General features: G+C 54.6%; 1 protein-coding gene across 1 annotated transcript in view; it reads left to right on the top strand.

Moving 5' to 3' along the window:
* The window catches only part of TUBGCP3 (tubulin gamma complex component 3), a 45,373-nt gene extending 28,242 nt beyond the window's left edge, over window positions 1–17,131 (top strand). Inside the window, exons 12-22 of the mRNA XM_074378559.1 lie at window positions 649–759; window positions 999–1,107; window positions 1,262–1,451; window positions 3,072–3,207; window positions 4,000–4,068; window positions 5,515–5,650; window positions 9,623–9,711; window positions 9,829–9,960; window positions 13,361–13,501; window positions 14,448–14,564; window positions 16,141–17,131. Coding sequence (XP_074234660.1) covers window positions 649–759; window positions 999–1,107; window positions 1,262–1,451; window positions 3,072–3,207; window positions 4,000–4,068; window positions 5,515–5,650; window positions 9,623–9,711; window positions 9,829–9,960; window positions 13,361–13,501; window positions 14,448–14,564; window positions 16,141–16,299 — 1,389 coding nt within the window. The 3' untranslated portion in view covers window positions 16,300–17,131. The remainder of the gene's footprint in view (window positions 1–648; window positions 760–998; window positions 1,108–1,261; window positions 1,452–3,071; window positions 3,208–3,999; window positions 4,069–5,514; window positions 5,651–9,622; window positions 9,712–9,828; window positions 9,961–13,360; window positions 13,502–14,447; window positions 14,565–16,140) is intronic.
* Window positions 17,132–17,453: the final 322 nt, after the last annotated feature.

Raw genomic sequence — 17,453 nt, 5'->3', positions numbered from 1 at the left:
TGGTGTCCTCACCAGCTGGCAGGCGGGGCCGGTGATGGGAGACATGGACGGGGGCCTCTGAGCACGGGAGGTTCTTGGGAGACCACCTAGAGCAGGTCACTGCCCGCAGAGCCACCTGGAGCCGGCCGCTTGTCTGTCCGTCTGTCTGCCCGGGAGCTGCGTGCGACAGCGGGGGCTGCTGCCCTGGCCTGGGGCTGTGCGGGTGGCACGCTGGCTGAGGGGCGCAGCTGCTGGTGCCGGGAGGCCGGGAGTGGGAGCGGCTGGAGCTAAGCGGGCAACCCAGCCTGGGTGCTGGGTCAGAACAGCCCCGCGCGCTGGGCTGCCCTCCTGCCCAGGCCCGAGCGTGCGGCTCAGGCTCTGGTCTGTCGTCTCAGGATGACCACACGCCTTCACGAAAAAGCTCATCTTGTTTTCATTATACGTCGGTTTGAAAAACTGGGAAATAAGTGATCCTGTGTAGGGAGTGATCGTTCCAAATATCTTTTAAAACAAGTCTGTGGCGCGGATGGCAGCCTCCCCACATCTGGAGGGTTTGGCTCCAGGGTTGCTTACTCTGTCTTCCTTACTCACGTCTGTGACGTCGCTGACGCACAGCACGTGTTTTGCCTCGTGTCGCTTTCCAGTGCTTGAGTGCCTCTTTGCTTTCAGTTCTTCGTAGCGTCGGATCCGACAGTCAAGACGGATCGGCTGTGGCACGAGAAGTACTCGCTGAGGAAGTCAATGGTGCCCTCCTTCATGACGATGGACCAGGCGCGGAAGGTAGGCTGAGCCCCGCGCCACATGGCACCACCAGCCTTCAGCGCGCGCAGCTGTGTTGCTCTTTGCTGGGCTCGCGTGCTTGTGCCAGCAGCAGCTCCCGGCCCCTGGGGCCCAGCTGGCCCTGTCGCAGGCGGTCCTGCTCCTGCTCCAGCTTCAGCGGGACAGCCTTGCTGCTTGCGAGTGTCTGTGTGGCCGTTTAATCTGTGTCGAGGTAACTCTAGGGCGTTTGCCTCTTTCAGGTCCTTTTGATAGGAAAATCAATAAATTTCCTGCACCAGGTGTGTCACGACCAGACTCCCACTGCCAAGATGATAGCTGTGACCAAGTCCGCAGAGTCGCCCCAGGATGGTATGACGGCGGTGCCGGGGGTGTGGCCGTGTGGCCGGTTGGCGATGCCGCGTGCAGGCGTCGGGGTGGCTCCTGTGTGTGTGAGCCTTCAGCCTCCCCTGCGTTAAATACAAATCATGTACATGTGGGTACTTTTCCCTTCTGGTCTTTACAGCTGCAGATTTACTCACCGATTTGGAAAATGCATTTCAGGGGAAAATTGATGCAGCTTATTTTGAGACCAGCAAGTATCTGCTGGACGTTCTCAATAAAAAGTACAGCCTGCTGGACCACATGCAGGCCATGAGGCGGTACCTGCTTCTCGGTCAAGGAGACTTCATCAGGCACCTAATGGATTTGCTCAAGTAAGAAGGCTCTTTAGATGATTTATTAAGTATACAGTGGATTTCGTCATGATAAAGAGTCTTACAGGTTTTGTCTAAAAGAGTAAATGGCGTTAGAGGAAGATTTGTTGAAGTCACGTGGGACATCTGAAAAGGTGAAGTTGTCACATTGTCACAGTGAAGCCCCTTTATTCTGCTAGTTCCATGCTTTGTTCACGAAGGCCCATGTGCCTCGCGGGCGCCGGCGCCGACATTGCTGGTGTCTGAGGGGCACGTGGCGTGGTCACGGTCAGCCTAGTCTCAGTTTGAGTGGTGTCTGGAAAACAAATTGTATGTTTTAAAACTGAGCTGCTTCTTCCATAGTTTTGGTTTACATTGTTTCTTGTGAAAAAGCAAAAAACTTCATCAAGCAGGTCCTCCTCCTCTTTCTGTCTTGTTCTATGAGGTTTCCCGGGCGCCTTCCCTTCTAGGAGCCCATGGGGTCCCTCCCCACCCCGCCCCCTGCACCCCGCACCCAGGGAGACGCAGACAGCCGTGGACAGAGCCCGCCACGCCCGGCTCTGGGCCGAGCAGCCAGGCCCAGCGCGGGGCTTGGGCTCGTAGGGATGGAGTGGTCATTTCTGGTTCCCTTTTGGACCCTCAGCCACAACCGAGTCCGGTTCGGTAGATCTGGGCTGGAGCCGGGAGTGGGGTGAGCAGGGCGCAGGGCGCAGGGCGGTGCGGGCGGAGGTCGGCAGGCGTTTCTCATGGAGCGTGGAGGGCCCTGGCACCCACGGGTCGGATCGCGTAGCTGACCGGCCGCGTCTGCCTTGTGCGGGCTTTTAACAGTGGGGGCGCCTCAGTCTTGCTGTGAAAGGAAAGTTGACGTCTTCTCAAAGGCACGTTTAAGTTTCCAGTTTTAAAAGGGGGAGTGCCCACCGTCGCTAACGCGCCTTCGATGGATTTGAGTGGCGCAGACGTGGGTCCTTTTTCACGCGTTCCTGCGCGACGCTGTGCTGCCCTGAAGCAGAGTTTATGTGCGCGCAGGGCGGGGGGTGATGGGCCGTGCTCCCGACTGGGCGTTCGGAAGCCCGGGTGTCGGCAGCCCCGAGGGACTGTTTGCAGGCGGAGCAGTGGGCGCGGCCTTTACCATCTTGACGTCCGCACGGCCAGCTTGTGACCCAGCAAAGCCCTGCCCCGCCGGGGCGACTGGGTCGGGGGAGCTCTGTCCGGGGGCAGTGCTTCGTGCCACTTACGCTAGTCTTACATTTGAAACCGTATCAACACGGAGGGCACGTTGAAGTATCTTCAATTTTAAGCCGAATCAAAATTAGAAATCTTGAAGAATTTTTTAAAATCTGTTTTATTTTTAAAAAATATTTTGAGGTGGGGTAATTAGGTTTATTGATTTAGTTACTTTAATGGAGGTGCTGGGGCTTGAACCCAGGACCTCCCCCACTGAGCTGGCCCCTCCCCTCAAGAATTGTTTTACTTCCCAGAGCACGTGACGAAACTTGCAGTTAATTCTGTGAAACTTATTTACCATGTTGTATTGGCTCCATTTGTCTTTTTAGTTTTTATAATTTGAACTCTTTAAGTTTTTACAAAGCTCATTGAGAATTCAAGTAACATTCTCTTTTATTTTCTAAAATATCTGTAAAGACCAGAACTCGTCCGCCCAGCTACGACTTTGTATCAGCACAACCTGACTGGGATTCTTGAAACAGCTGTCAGAGCCACCAACGCCCAGTTTGACAGCCCTGAGATCCTCAAAAGACTGGATGTGCGGCTGCTGGAGGTACCACACCCCTGGGCTCCACGCGGGGACCGAGCCCCCCATGGCGCCAGCGCCTTCCCACGAATGTCTTGGTGTGCTTCGAGGCACCGCCGGTCCCACCCAGTCTAGTGGGAGGCCCTGGCTACCCAGAGTTTGCACCCCTGCCCTGGCGCCTGGCGCGCTCTCAGATGGGTCCTGCCCCTCGGCTGAGTGCTCACCTGGGGCGGGGCCCACGGGGCTGGGGCGGGGACGCACGCTCTGGTCCCAGCGCCAGGTGCTCAGCAGCCACAGCTGTCGCTGCTGGGATGTCACGGGCATGGAGGGAGGTCGCAGGGGCACTTACAGGATACAGACGTGTGTGGGTCCAGTTTGACTGGAGGTGACCGTGGGGGACATGAGTGTCATAAACACAGCACACTGTCTGCTGAGCTGTGACGAAGGGCCGTTAGCAGAGCCTGTGGGTTTTAAGAAACGGTGACTTGCAAGGATTTGGGACATACAACGCAGTGGGCTTTTGACATGTTAAAAAATGGTGATGAATTTTAAAGAGTCTACAATAGTCATTCAAAAATATGCCCTTCATTCTGGAATATTTGCTGAGCACCGGCTGTGTGCCAGCCACTGTCGAGATGCTGAGGGCGCAGGAGTGGCCAAAGGGTGCCGCTCCTGCTCTTGCGCGGCCACTCGGAACTGTGGAGTGGTGGCTACACGTTGGGCTTCATGTCGACTCCTTTCCTCTGATGAGTCGCAAGTGTGCGGCAGTGAGCTAGCTCGGGTGGGAGGTCCTCCAGCTCTGTCTGTTCTTGCTCTCAGGTCTCTCCAGGTGACACCGGGTGGGACGTCTTCAGCCTGGATTACCACGTGGACGGGCCAATCGCAACCGTAAGGTCCCGCTGGGTGTCTGCAGAGTAGCCCAGCTCTGCAGCTTGCTGAGCACCCCTGAGAACCTTCCTTAGAGTGATCGCTTGACCTGTGGGCTGCACCCCCTGCAGGAGTGCTTAGGCAGAACTGTGTGTGTGTGTGTGTTTTAAACAGTCCCTAGTGAGCGCTGGAATGCTCTCTTGTTTTAAGAATTCTCAGAAAGACCATTTGTTCCATCATGGGTTTCAGCAAGCTCTTAGTAAACGGATCATTTGTTTTGCTCCGTTGTTCTTAGGCTGCAGTGACTGATCAAGGGTGACTTGAAAGGACTATAGATTGTATTTTAGGGAAGTTGTGTTTGTGCCACGTGGGTAAAGTTTGGTGTCTGGCATTCATTTGAACTGATGGGAAAACAGCTGTACTGTTGCTCCTCGTGCTTTCACTGGGCAGAAGGAAAAGTGCGACTTCCTGAACAGTTACCAGACCGCAAGTGACCCGCGGAGTTGTCTTGTGTGTCTGCAACTAAAATGCCCTCTTGAGATGCCCATTCTTTCTTTATTCAGACTTGAGTAAACTCCTGCCAAAGAGACAGCTCTTTGCACTTACTTCATTTTCACATCTGAAATACTGAGGAAGAACATGCATTTCTTCTAATTATTGGAAAATATTCTGTTAAGAAGTAGGATAAGTTAGCTGTAAAATTTCTCCTGTGCGGCTCTGGTGGATTGGAGTCCCCGGCTGTCCCCGCATCTCGGGGTGTCACCCAATCATCCCCCGGCCGGAGCACTGTCTCAAAGCCGTGCTCCAAAGTGCACGTGGCTGTGGTCTGCAGAAAACCCCGTGGCCAGCGTGTGGGGGCCCTGCTCGCACTGGAATAGCACTGCGGCTCACCTGACGTTCAGACTTAACTGTGCGGCCTGTGTGTTTATTTGCTAAACCTGGCTGCTGTAGGCGGGACAGGGGCTTGGAAGGCAGGTCTCGCCCTGCTGCCCACACCGGGCTCATCTGGCTGAAGTCGAGACTTGAGAAGCAACAGGTGCGTGTGTTCAGTAACCTGGGGGCCTCTTCTCAGCCTGGAGATTCTGGGCCCACCTTCCCTGGGGGCCCCCACCCGCCTGTCCCTCAGGTGGGCTGGGGGAGAACATGGCACAGTTGGGAGCTGGAGCTGGGAGTCCACGCCGTTGACTAGGCCTCGGCTGGGCTGAAAACCCCTGTTCCCCACTTGTGAGCTGTGTCATGTCAGGCCTGCTGCCCGTCTGTGATTTGACAAGAGCATCTACCTTCTGTTACTGTGAGTTTGCCTGAGGTGTGCTTGGCACATGGATGACCAGTGTAGCTGTTACATAGAGACCTTTCCCAAGATGGACCACGTCAGTTGCCTGCGTAGCACTTAGAATTTGTTCGAGTTGACTGTGTGTTCTCTTCTGACGCCGCAGGTGACGGCAGCCCGCGTTCTGTTCTCTGCAGGTGTTTACCCGGGAGTGCATGAGCCACTACCTGAGGGTGTTCAACTTCCTGTGGCGGGCCAAGCGGATGGAGTACATCCTCACCGACATCCGCAAGGGGCACATGTGCAACGCGAGGCTGCTGAGGGGCATGCCAGGTGACCCGCGGGCGGGGGGGCGGGGGTGGGCGTGCCAGGTGACCTGCGGGCGGGGGGGTGGGCGGGGGTGGGCGTGCCTGGCCTGCTGTCCTCCACTCAGCAGAAATCAGTGTTCTTTCGAGGAATTGAACTGGAAAGAGTCCTTTTTGTGCTTTTGGATTTGGCTTTTTTGAGGAGGCTCGTTTTTAATATTCCGTATCTTGACTTCAGTGCAAATCGGGGAAAAATAATTGCGTCATTTGATTTTTTTTTTTAGACCGTGAAGTTTTTTTTAAGAATCACATTTGTTTTTCACTCTAGTATCCGTATATGTACTTTAATTTCAAAAAATTTTTTAAGGAAAGCCATTTAATAGATCACTGGCTCATTTAAAACTCACTTCGTGTTTTAATTAGAGTCTGCTGGGCATTGCTTGAATGTTTTGGTTCATCAACCAGGACGTGGAAAGATTTTATAATATTATTTCATAATTAAAAGCTGTAATAAAACTCTCACATCAGTCAGGTTTATTTTAGTGTTATAAATATTGAATGACTTCAATTATGAATAGTTTTGAAATCTTTATACTGAAACTCATTTGGTCAAAACCTTTGAGAAAGTATTTCAGCACATACAACTCCGAGGAGGAACCAAGCGCTCTCACTCGCGGTCCTTTGGTTGGTGACAGCAGTTACTAAAGCAGAAGCGGCTCTTGGCAGGGAGGCCTCCGCGTCTCTGCCTGTTTCCTGGCCGAGCCCACCCTTGAGCAGCTTCCGCCTCCAGGATGGTGACTCCAGCCAGCGGGACTTTGTGTCCCTGCGCGGCCAGCCCGCTGGATTGTGAGGGGTCCCCGGCCGTCGCCTAGGCGGTTCTCGGCCGCCCCTTCTCCAGGCGGCGCCTCCCGCGCTGCGTGGCTTAGCGGCGGGCGACCGCTGTGCCCGCCTCCCTCCGGCCGCACGCGCCGTGTGCAGCTGGTTAGTGGAGCTGTGGGAGCTCGCGCTCTGGAAGGGTTTTAAGGAGTAGCTGCTTGTGATGTGTTTTTCTGGTTTGAACCAGCTTTGCAGCGTCTACATGAATTTGCTCTTCTCTTGTTTTGAATAATCAGCGGTGAGTTTTGCTTCCTCCCTGAAGATGACTAAGGCGTGTATTTGATGAGTTTCTGTGTGACTTTTAACATAACTTGACCCCGTTATGTCTGCTCCGTTCCGCTTCTTGCACTGAGCCTTTGTTGTTAAATCTTCTTCTAAGATCTTTCTAGTGGCATCGTATTCCTCCTGTGGACATACCGTTCTATCTTTTCTCTTTGGCTGGGCATGTAGGTTTAGAAAATTTTTTTTTAATTCTTCACTGTTTTTCCACTAGTGTAAATAATGCCATAAGCTTTTTGTAAATATGTATTTATATGCCTCTGAATATTTCTTTAGAATAGGTGATTTGGAAGTGGATTGCTGGGTTAACAGGTATGAGTGTTAGTTTTGTTTTATGTTTACTCCTACTTACATCTGGTAGTATTTACATTTTAACTCTGGTGCATGTTGTCAGATTGCTTCTCAGGACAGTTGTGCCAGTCCGACATAACATTCCCCTAAGCAGCTGTCACTGGTTGAAAGTCGTTTGTGTTGCTGGCGGTTTTGGCTAACACTGGCCATTATGTTCAAACCGATTGTCAATTTGATAGGTGAAAATGGAAGTTCATTTTAATTTTTTTAATGCTTTAAAAATTATCTTTGAATGTAAATACTTTTTTTTAACCATTTGTGTTTCTTTTTTCACAACATTGGTTTTTTTGCCCATATTTCTGTAGGGGTGCAATGTTCTTGCCTTTAGTCTATAAGGAAATGTTTTAAAGATGTTAATGGCCAGGTAACTTAGTGAACAGAGATCAGCCAGGTAGTTAGTCGTGTTAACACAGCAGATTCAGAAGTGCCCGCAAGCCCTAAGTCTGAGGCAGAAGTACAGGAAGTTTCCACAGAGTGCGCCTGTGAGCCCCGTGGAGCTCCCGACACAGCACGCCTGTGTGGGTGTTTGGTCACGTGCACAGCATCGCTGATTACCATCCCAGGTGCCATTTTTAAAACAATATTCATCAAAATAAATTTCGTGAAGTAGTTACACTTGAAAATGATTTGCTTAGAGCAAGAGTTTTTGATAATAGTCTACCAAGGAGATTAAACCCATGGTTATACATGTTTGCCACTTAACTGTACAAAAAAGATTATTGATCTGAAATGGCTTAAAGATCTTTTTTCTTGTGGTATGGAATTCATTAGATTGAATTAATCTAAAAAGTATTGCTGTTAGTGGCAACTAAATTTGTATTTCAAATAACATTGAGTGAAATGAGAGACAAATACAGATTCCAGGCAGTGGGCTTGCCGCGCTCTTCCTCAGCCCCTGGGGGGGGTGCTAGTGGCAGCCCCCCCCCCCCCCCCGCAGAGGAGTGGTGCGAAAGTAATCCTCTTCTGGTCCTTGTCGGAAATAAGATGGAACATGGAGGAGGTGAGGGGGGTGGTCAGGACCAGGCTGTGTGCGGGCGGGCACCACTGTGCGGTCCTCACCGCTGCTGGTGGACGCGACACCGGGCGCTGGGTAGACATCCTGAACCCGGGAGGTGCGAGGAGACCGGGGTCTCCCAGCGCCCTCGACTCTGGAGCCTGGAGAAAGGGGTCAGGCCCGTAATTTGGTGAAGTCACTTCAGAACAGCAGCAGCAGCAGTAGATACAAGCTGAAGAAGGTGATTTTGGAATTGGGGATGAACTTTTAGGGTATTTTTAAAAAAAGACACTTTGGTCATTTTAAACAATACTCAAGGCTATTTGCGATGCGCTTCCAGGTGGGCAGAAGCTTCTGGCTAAAGGTGCCTGCACCCCGGGGCCAGGCCTGTACGAGCTGCGGGCCATGGTGGCCTTGAGCCCCGAGCCGGAAGTCCTCGCTGCTGCCTTGAGAGGGCGGTAGAGAACCAGAGGTGGCGCCAGCGCTCAGCCCCCGGGCCCCGGGAGAGGTGGTCGACCCGGTCCTGTGTGTGAAGCCGTCTGCTGCTGAGTTAGCCTGGCGGGAGGCGCGCTGTGTGCATGCACTGTCGACCCGCAAAGCGAAGGTTGCTTCACTCTGGGGAGTTTTAGAATTGCCTAGTTACTTGGGGGTCAGCCATAAAACACGAGGACTTGTGTGCTGAATACGTCTCAGGTGCGTTTTCAAGGTCCTGGGTAGAGAGACTGGAAGGGTGTTTCAGGGTCAGTTGTGTTTGCTAGGAATTAAAGGACCAGATGAGACCTGTGCACTCAGCCTCCGTGTGACGGGGTGCACGTGGTTAGAGCCTCTGCCAGGCGGGGGAGCTCGGAAGCCCTGAGTGTGTGGGGTTTGATCTCGGGGTGGGGGGAGGGGAGCCGCGGTGCCGTGGGGGTCTCGGGCTGTGCCTGGGGATCAGTTCACCAGGTCCCCTGTCGGCCGGCGGGCTCCCCACTCCCAGAGGCTCCACTGTGGCGGGTGCTGTTAAAGATCCTCCTGCTAGGCCCAGAAAAGATGAGATTTCTAGAATGAAAATGTATTTGGTGCTACTTGCAGACTATAAAGGAAAGAATACATATTTTAGCCTTGTTGCCGAATGTGCCTTGGTCTTGGAAACCGTTCGGAAGGGATGTGACTTTAAATGGTCTAGACCTAGGTGAATGCAGACCGCCCGCTGTAATGTGAGGGTGGACATCAGCACTCATGAGTAGGGGTGCGGGCTGCTCTGCTGCCTGGCGTCGGTCTCCGTGGAGGCTTCAACAGGAAGGTCCCTGTGGTCAAGAGGGGCATCATCTGGCAGGCCAGACGGACACGTGGACATGCGCTGAGGATGTGCGAGTGTGTTCGTGTGGGGGAGGGCCGGTGCTGTGGGGACACGCAGGGAGACCCCCCCAGCCTCTCTGGAAGGCAGACTCAGGTGACTAGCGGGGCACCGTGCTGGCTGCCTCCGCGGAGGTGCCTGACGAGGCTTCTCGTGTCTTGCAGAGTTCTCCGGGGTGCTCCACCACTGCCACATCCTGGCGTCCGAGATGGTCCACTTCATCCATCAGATGCAGTACTACATCACATTCGAGGTACTGCAAGCCGCCTCTGGTCTTGGCTGAGAGGCGTCCTGTCCTGGCTCTCCTGGGGTGTCTGTCAGATGTGGGGCTTGGTAATGCGAGCTTCTTCCGGTCCCGTGCTGTCCCCAGGTGCTGGAGTGCTCCTGGGACGAGCTCTGGAACAAAGTACAGCGGGCGCAGGACTTGGACCACATCATCGCCGCACACGAGGTGTTCCTGGACACCATCATCTCCCGCTGCCTGCTGGATGCTGACTCCAGGGTGAGCCGCGCTGCCTCCTGCCCAACACAGGCCGTCAGAACCTCTCTCCCTGGGTTCCCGGCAGTGGAGGCCCCAGCAGGCCCCGATGCAGCCCCGTTGGTGGCCATCAGGACAGCCTTGTTGGTCTTAGGTTTCTGGACGAGGTGGGGAGAGTTGTGCTGGGACCGGATCGTGCTGTGATGTGGGTGCGAGACGGCCCAGCTGTGGAGATGCCCACCCCCTCCCAGGGGCCGCTGACGGGCTCGGTGTGGCCGCGGGCGTGTGAGGAGGGGCCTACTGGTCCTCCCACCCGGCTTGTCCGCCTGTGTGGTGGTCCTGGCTGCACAGTCATCACGCCCACCGTGTGTCCAGGCAGACCCTGCTTTCTCACTGCCCTCCTTCCCGCAGGCTGTTCTGAGGGGCCGACACCCCCTGGGCGGGGCTTCCTGGAGTGTGGAGTTCATTCAGAGATCTGGGGGACCCGGGACGCTTCCTGTCACCTGAGACCATGTGTTGTGAAGCAGGAGGCAAAATTTCAAGTGCATTTTTGACGTTAAATGTGTGACTTCAGGGAAGTTTCCGGCTTGCAGAGGGCTGCCCTGAGTGACCCTCACCCCTCCAGGGCCCTTGGTGGAGATGCTCTGCTTGGATGTTTGCCTAATGAGTTAGTGTCTGGTTGGCAGTTGTGGCTGGGAAGGCGGGTACCTAGGTGTGCCAGGTTTCACTATTGGAGGATTATTGGTCGTCTGTGCGTCTGGAGAGACGCTTCGGGTCAGCGGCTATGTCTAGACGATGTTTTCATAGAGACACTGGAACGGACACAGGAGTGATTCCAAGCACTTGGAAAGTAATGGGGAGTTCTAGCAGCGTGCGTGTTGAGGCTTTCCGCCATGTCACTCAAGCTCGTCCATGTGGGGCTGAGACCACGGACAGTTATGGATCCTGTGAGCCGCCTGCCTGTCGACACGTGTGTGTCCAGGATGTGTAGGTGGGTGTTGGGGACCCACAGACGGGCCCCAGGCCTTCCCGCCCCGTGCGTCCTTGTCCCGCCAGACCGCGTGGGCCCTGCAGGCAGGTGGACGTTGGGCTCAGTCCCGCTGCCCAGCCTCTGCCCCCAGTGCTCTCGTGTGGTGGAAGAGCACGCTGCCCCTCTCTCCCTAGACTTGTGAGAGTTTCGTTTCCCGTGAACCGTTCGCCTTAGCGCCCGGCACGAGTCAGTTGCTATTGTTTTTAAACAATTAAAAGTCACCTTTGTGTGTGTGTGTTTTGGAGGGAGATTTGCGATGGCAGGTGGTACCCACTCTCTGTCTGCTTGTGGCCAGTGGGGAGCTCATGCATCACTGAGGGAAACCCTGAGTCACACAGTCAGTTGCTGCAAGTTGACGTCCCCACGGCAGGCGTGTCCGCAGTTCCGGGTCTGAGCAGAGCGCCGCCTCAGCATGAAGGAGACTGCGGGTCCCTCCGTGGAGAGAGTCACTGCCCCAAAGGAGTGCGTGGTTGTTTGACTACAATAAAGAAACAAGTTAGAGGAGATAAATGCTTATTGAAAAATAGACTCCCCCCCCTTTCTTTTAATTGAAGTAGTCAGTTCACCGTGTGTGGTCGATTTCCGGTGTGACGTGTACATATTTTGTTGAGGTTTTTTGTTGTGACCGAGACCCTGCGGCCGAACGGGCAGCCGCCCCCAGCGGAGTACGGCGGTGACCAGTGAGGAGCTGCGGTGCGCGGGGTGCCCCGGGGTGGGTGGAGTGTGCGCGGTGCGCGGCAGGTCCCCGGTGGTGGAATCGCAAGTGCACCGTCGTGGATGAAAGAACGTGAATGCTTCGTCTTGCGGTGTCCGCGTTCTCTTGCATTCTGGAAGTCGTTAGGAAATACTGATTTCAGTTTTGTTTCACTTGAGAGTCAGATGTTAGCTCAACCTTCGAGGTGCTGCTCCGACCTAGTAAATGGGGTTTGAACCCAGTGCTAGGGTCCCTTCGAGGGGACACAAGGCGGCAGGCAGAGCGCGCCCCTCGGGTGAGGGGGACGGCAGCCCTGCAGACGTCCTCACTGACCGGCGCTGCTCCCTGCGGGGAGAGCCCAGGGCTCAGCTCCTCCCCGAGCAGCCCCGTGTGCTCCCTGAGCGCGGGGTCCCTGCCGTCTGTGTCTACGCTCCGCTTCTCAGCAAAATTATGTCGTTTGTAAACATCATGCAGATCTTTTGTGAGATTATCACTTCATGGGTGGATTTTGGCTGGTCTGTGGGAATGTTGTTAATCACTTTGATTTGTTTGTCTATTTTAAATTTCCGACTCTTTTAGCTCTGCTTACTGTTTTTGTTTCTTTCCACGAAGCCTGCCTTCTGCGGCTTCTTGCCCTGGCGTGTCGCTGGGTTGCCTGGGAGCACAGGTGGGACTCTAGTCTTACTCCAGACACTGGAGAGGTTTTACTGTTTCCCACTGACTGACGTTTGCTGGGGCATCTGATGGAACTTCCGTTAAATTAAGGTGGTCCCCTCTCATCCTCGTTTGTTTGAATGTTTTAAGTTAACCATGAGTGGGTGTTAAATTTTAACACATGATTTTTTCCTGCTCTATTTAAACTCCCCTCCCCACCGAAAACTAATAGATTAAAAAAAAATCTGAGCTGGCAGAGGACAGCGTTACTCCTGCGCTTCAGTCTGACACGTTGGGTCCAGTGTGGCCTCCCAGCCCCCGCCCTTCCCCACCACTGCCTGACGCTCGCTGGACGGCCTGGGGTGCGCGTGTGGCGCTGCGCGTGGCTGTCGTCTGACCTCTGTTGTGTCTGTGCCCGGGCATCCTCATCTGCTCCTTTCTCGGGGAGGGAGCGAGGGGAACGGGGCAGACAGGCCCTGAGCTCATCGTCCTTGCGGAGAGTTGGACGTCCTGCCACACTTTGGGTTTCTAGGCTTTCCCCCAGGAAGTGATGACTTAAACCGTCCTTTCATCCCTGGTAGGAAACATGACGCCTGTTTCTAAAATCCTTGCTGAATTTGTTTCTTATGTTTTTAAAGAATTTCCTCTCTCACGATGCCTGGGTCTGGTGCTGGTGTGCGGCACTGGCAGTGAAAGGGTTGTCCTGCTCCCCGTCCCCTGGCCCTGGGGGGGACCCCTGTCCCCGGGGGGGCTGACCCGTGGACGCAGCTGCCTGTGCTCCTTCCGAGCCGGGGCAGCACCGAGTTGTGGGGCTGCGGAAGCTTGGGGACAATCGCCCGCTGCTGCTGTGGGGACAGGCTTAGCGTCCAGGGTCCTGGAAGTGTCTGATGGCGAATGAACGGACAAAGAGCACCTTGCGGAGTTGCGCTGGTACCTTGTGTAATGGTTTCCTTTTACTAAATGTCCGTATTTTATTGGAAAAACTTAGTGCTGAGCAGGATGGGACTGTATTCTATAAGGAGAAAAAACTTGTCTTCTCTCCTCAGGCACTTTTAAACCAGCTCAGAGCCGTGTTTGATCAGATCATTGAGCTGCAGAGCACGCAGGATGCCATATACAGGGCTGCCCTGGAGGAGCTGCAGAGACGCCTGCAGTTTGAGGAGAGGAAGAAACAGCGGGAGGTCGAGGTACGGCTCGGGGTCTGTGGCTTTGTCCATTTAGGGTGTGGCCTGCGCCACAGCGATGCCTACAGCTGGGGCTGTGGTCACGTCCACGTGCGGTCAGGGTCCTGAGCAAGGTGGCCTGCGCTCGGGGGTCAGCAGCCCCGTCATCATCACGCTGTAAAAATAGAAGACGACGGGTTCACGAGAGACACGGGTTCTCCTCCATGTGTGTCCCGACGTCCGTCTGGTCGGTGTCTGGCCCGCGGTCCCTGACGCCCGAGTGCTCTGCTACATGGCGCTGGTGGCTGCGCGTGTGCAGCTGGGGACCCGACTCCTCCCTCTGGCTGTTTTCGGTGACTTTCCTGAGTGTTTGATGCCCTTCGTGACCCTGAGGCACGAAGAGCTGTTGAGCCAGTGTGACTCCTCGCGGGACTCTGTGGCCTTTCCCTTTTTCCAGATGCTGCTGCTTGGGCGGTGACGGTTTTCAGTTAGTGCAGTTTGATCAGTTTCGTTTTTGAGTATTTCCTTAAAATCTGTGTTAGAGGATGGTTGACTGGGGTGACTCACAGTGTGGTATTCGCTCCGTGTGCGCACTGATGGGCGGCCCGGCCCGGGAGTCCCCGCACCACGCAGACTGGGGACCCACCAGACGCGCCTGCTGGCTGGTGCCTTTGGGGCTGACGAGGTTGTGACGTGTTGTCTAGGTTGTGGGAGGTCACAGCGTGTCCCGCTGTGAACTGTGAGCGTCACTGGCAGCAGCGAGGGAGTTCTGAGGGCACTCATGCGTGCGGACGTGAGATGTTTCCGGGGTGCACTGTTAATTGACAGCAGTGAGCTCCAGGACACCTGGGTGCTGGAAACTGTCCCAGCAGGTTCTGGCCGTGCAGGGGGCCTGAGACCCTGTGTGTGGCTCCTGACGCCCGCACCGCGCCCACCCAGGGTTAACTCGCTTGCTTCCTCGTGTCCGCAGGGCCAGTGGGGCATGACCGCAGCCGAGGAGGAGCAGGAGGCCCAGAGGACGCGGGAGTTCCAGGAATCCATTCCAAAGATGTGCTCCCAGCTGCGGATCCTGACACACTTCTACCAGGTGCGTACTCGAGGCACAAAGGCCGTCCAGCCTCCGCGGCCTGGCTTCCCAGGTTGCCACTCGATGCCTCAGTGACGTTAGGAACCGTCTCAGTCCGGGTGGTGCATCTCGTGCCGACGAGAGCGGGGCCGGCCTGGCTGCGCCCCTGACCCAGGCCCGCGGTCTCACTGCCGGGGGGGTGTGGAGGCGGTGGGGGGGCAGCTGCATGCGGGTCGTGCCGCGTCGAGCCGAGCCCTGCAGACGCGGGGGTGGGGTGGCCGGGCTCGGGCTGCGACCCGTGGGGCCCGCGTCTCTGCTTTGCTTTTCTTTGTGATGGTTTGGTTTCTGACTTCGTCCGTTTCTCAGCCTGATTTTGTTGATGAAAATATAGAGGAAAGGTGTTACGAAGATTCTTCCAGTCAGGTGCTGATAACTGACTGGACACATCGGGCGTCACTGGCCCCAGCCTCTAGAAATTGTTGGTGCTGGAGTTGTCTTCCGTTCAGAATTCTGAGTGAAACATCAGACCCTGTTCCTGGGGGTCTAGTTTGCCCCCCAGGAGCCTCATACTTTGTAATTCTAAGTTTTCCTTTAGTGTCACTGAGGGGTGAATTTGTCCCTTTTGGGAGTGGCCTCACCCTGGCATTGGTCTTCTGTTACATTTTTGTTGAAACATTTTCGTAAATGGTGGTAATGACTGGCTTATGTTCGGTGCGGAAATACCTTTATTAGATGAGTGTTTTGATGGTGAGATATAGCGTGTGGCCAGGTTGTACGTGTCGTATGTGATCATATTTCTTACTAATGGATGCCTGACGGTGAGTTCCGTGCTGCTGCTGAAGCTGCAGAGAAGTGACCGGTAGCCGAGAATGTTTGAGCGCTCACGAGTCTGCAGGCTTACCACCTCCCCAGGGGCGCGGGTCAGCGGGACAGCGGCAGCGCTCAGAGTTTGGGGAGGGCGGGCGAGGGTGTGGGGAGTCGGTGACTTTTCTCCGTGGATGGGAACTCTTCCGAGCCTGAAAGCAGGGGACGAGCAGCCCCGGCCTGGGCAGGTGGAGGCCTGCCTGCCGTGAGACGAGGTGGAGTTTGTCCTTGCCGGGTGGCCTTTCAACCCCAAAGAGAAGCAGCTGGGGCTTCTGTCGTGTTAGAGTTTGCCATCCTGCCCCGCCATCTGTACGGGGCCCCTCGCAAGGAGTGATAGGGCGGCACCCTGCCCCGCCTCGGGGCCGGGCCCCCCAGAGGCATCGATCGGGCCCCGAGGTGTCTGTTTCTTCTGTCCTCAAGCCAGGGCTTCACAGCTCGCTGGCGACTCATGTGAAAGGTGAAACGTGTAACACAGATGCTTCCTGCTCGCAGTTAAAACTTTGCTGTTTTGCTTATTCTTGTGGAACTTAAGGGCAGAGAGGAAAAATCTGTCTGTTGGTTCTTTTCAGTGAAATGAGTGAATTTGCGTCTGTGGATGTGCCGTGGCTGGCGAACCTGGGCCTCCGGGCGGCTCTGGTCCTGGGGCACCTCCCTAACGCAGGGAGAGGCGGGGCGCCCCATGGCCGGCCCCCCCGAGCCCCGGGATAGTGCCGGCTCCTTTGCTTCCTTGCAGGGCATCGTGCAGCAGTTCCTGGTGTTGCTGACCACCAGCTCGGACGAGAGTCTGCGCTTCCTCAGCTTCAGGCTGGACTTCAACGAGCACTACCGGGCCCGGGAGCCCCGGCTCCGCGTGTCCCTGGGCGCCAGAGGGCGGCGCAGCCCCCACACGTGAGGCCCCGTGCACACCGGCCGCGGGAGCGGAGCCGCGCTTTCACACGTTGGGGTTGAGTGTTTGTCACATCACTGACTCAAGTAGGCTGGCTTGCACTATTCAAATTTATTTTTTAAAGTCTTCGTATTTGAAAGACACCACACTTTGTTGAGGCTTCTCAGGCTCTCCACTATATAATTTATATTTGTCACTTTTAAAAAAGATCAGTTTCTTTTAGAGAAAATTAAGGTGACGGATACTCATCAGTTAGGATGGTAATGTCGTTGCTGTTTTTTTAAAATCCTCTTTAGAGGCGGATTTTGTTAACATAATCAGATTAAACTGAAGCAGAGTGTCCCTGCTAAGGAGCTGCGTAGAGCCTTTTGTCCTGGCTTCTGGTGCAGAGCGCCGGCCTCTGTAGGGGCCTGTCTGTCTCAGCGCATCTACACGTGCTTGTTCTGTTTCCTCGTCCTTCACAGTTTACATTTTCACGTTGAATTTACTCTTCCAGGTAACTTGGAAAATAGTAGGAAAAGAGCAGGAGAGACACAGAGCAGAACACCCTTGAGCCTGGGTTTCTTAGACCATCGGCTGAAACAGCTTGTAAATATGGGTGACGGGGAAGTTAATGAAGTATTTTATTTTCACAGTTATGATGAGCATTGGACACAAGTTGACTTGAATAATGAAGATTTCCTTTTTCCTTGCCTATTTTTTCATTGTAAATATTTATATACTACTGACCAGATGTCGGGGACATTTTTTGTAAAAATGTCATATCACGTCACATAGATCTGCCTTTATTATGTTGCGTAAGTGAAACTTAGAAAATTAAAAGCAATTATCTTTCAGACATATTGGTTCTTTCTTGAATCATTCAAGAAGAGACAGTTCGCTCACTGGGTCTGGGGGCCGGGGCTGGCAGACTTGGACAACGTGCTTCAGTGTGGGAATGACTTAAACCACGAAACCAGGAAGTTAGACTGTGCGTGCCTCTCAGTGCAGAGCCAACGGGAATGCCCCTCGCTGCTCGTGTGGCCTTTCGGTTTCCTGCTCCCTTTGGCGTCAGGGGTCCTGGCGGTGCAGAGAGGCCACGGTGAGGATCAGGCCTCGCTTGGACGTGCCTTTACTTCAGTGTGAAAGTTCACAGAGTCAGAAACCAGAAGCAGTTTCTC

Source organism: Camelus bactrianus, chromosome 14 (genome assembly GCF_048773025.1).
Source record: "Camelus bactrianus isolate YW-2024 breed Bactrian camel chromosome 14, ASM4877302v1, whole genome shotgun sequence".
Taxonomy (NCBI): Eukaryota; Metazoa; Chordata; class Mammalia; order Artiodactyla; family Camelidae; genus Camelus; species Camelus bactrianus.
This window is presented reverse-complemented; position numbering and strand designations above follow the sequence as displayed.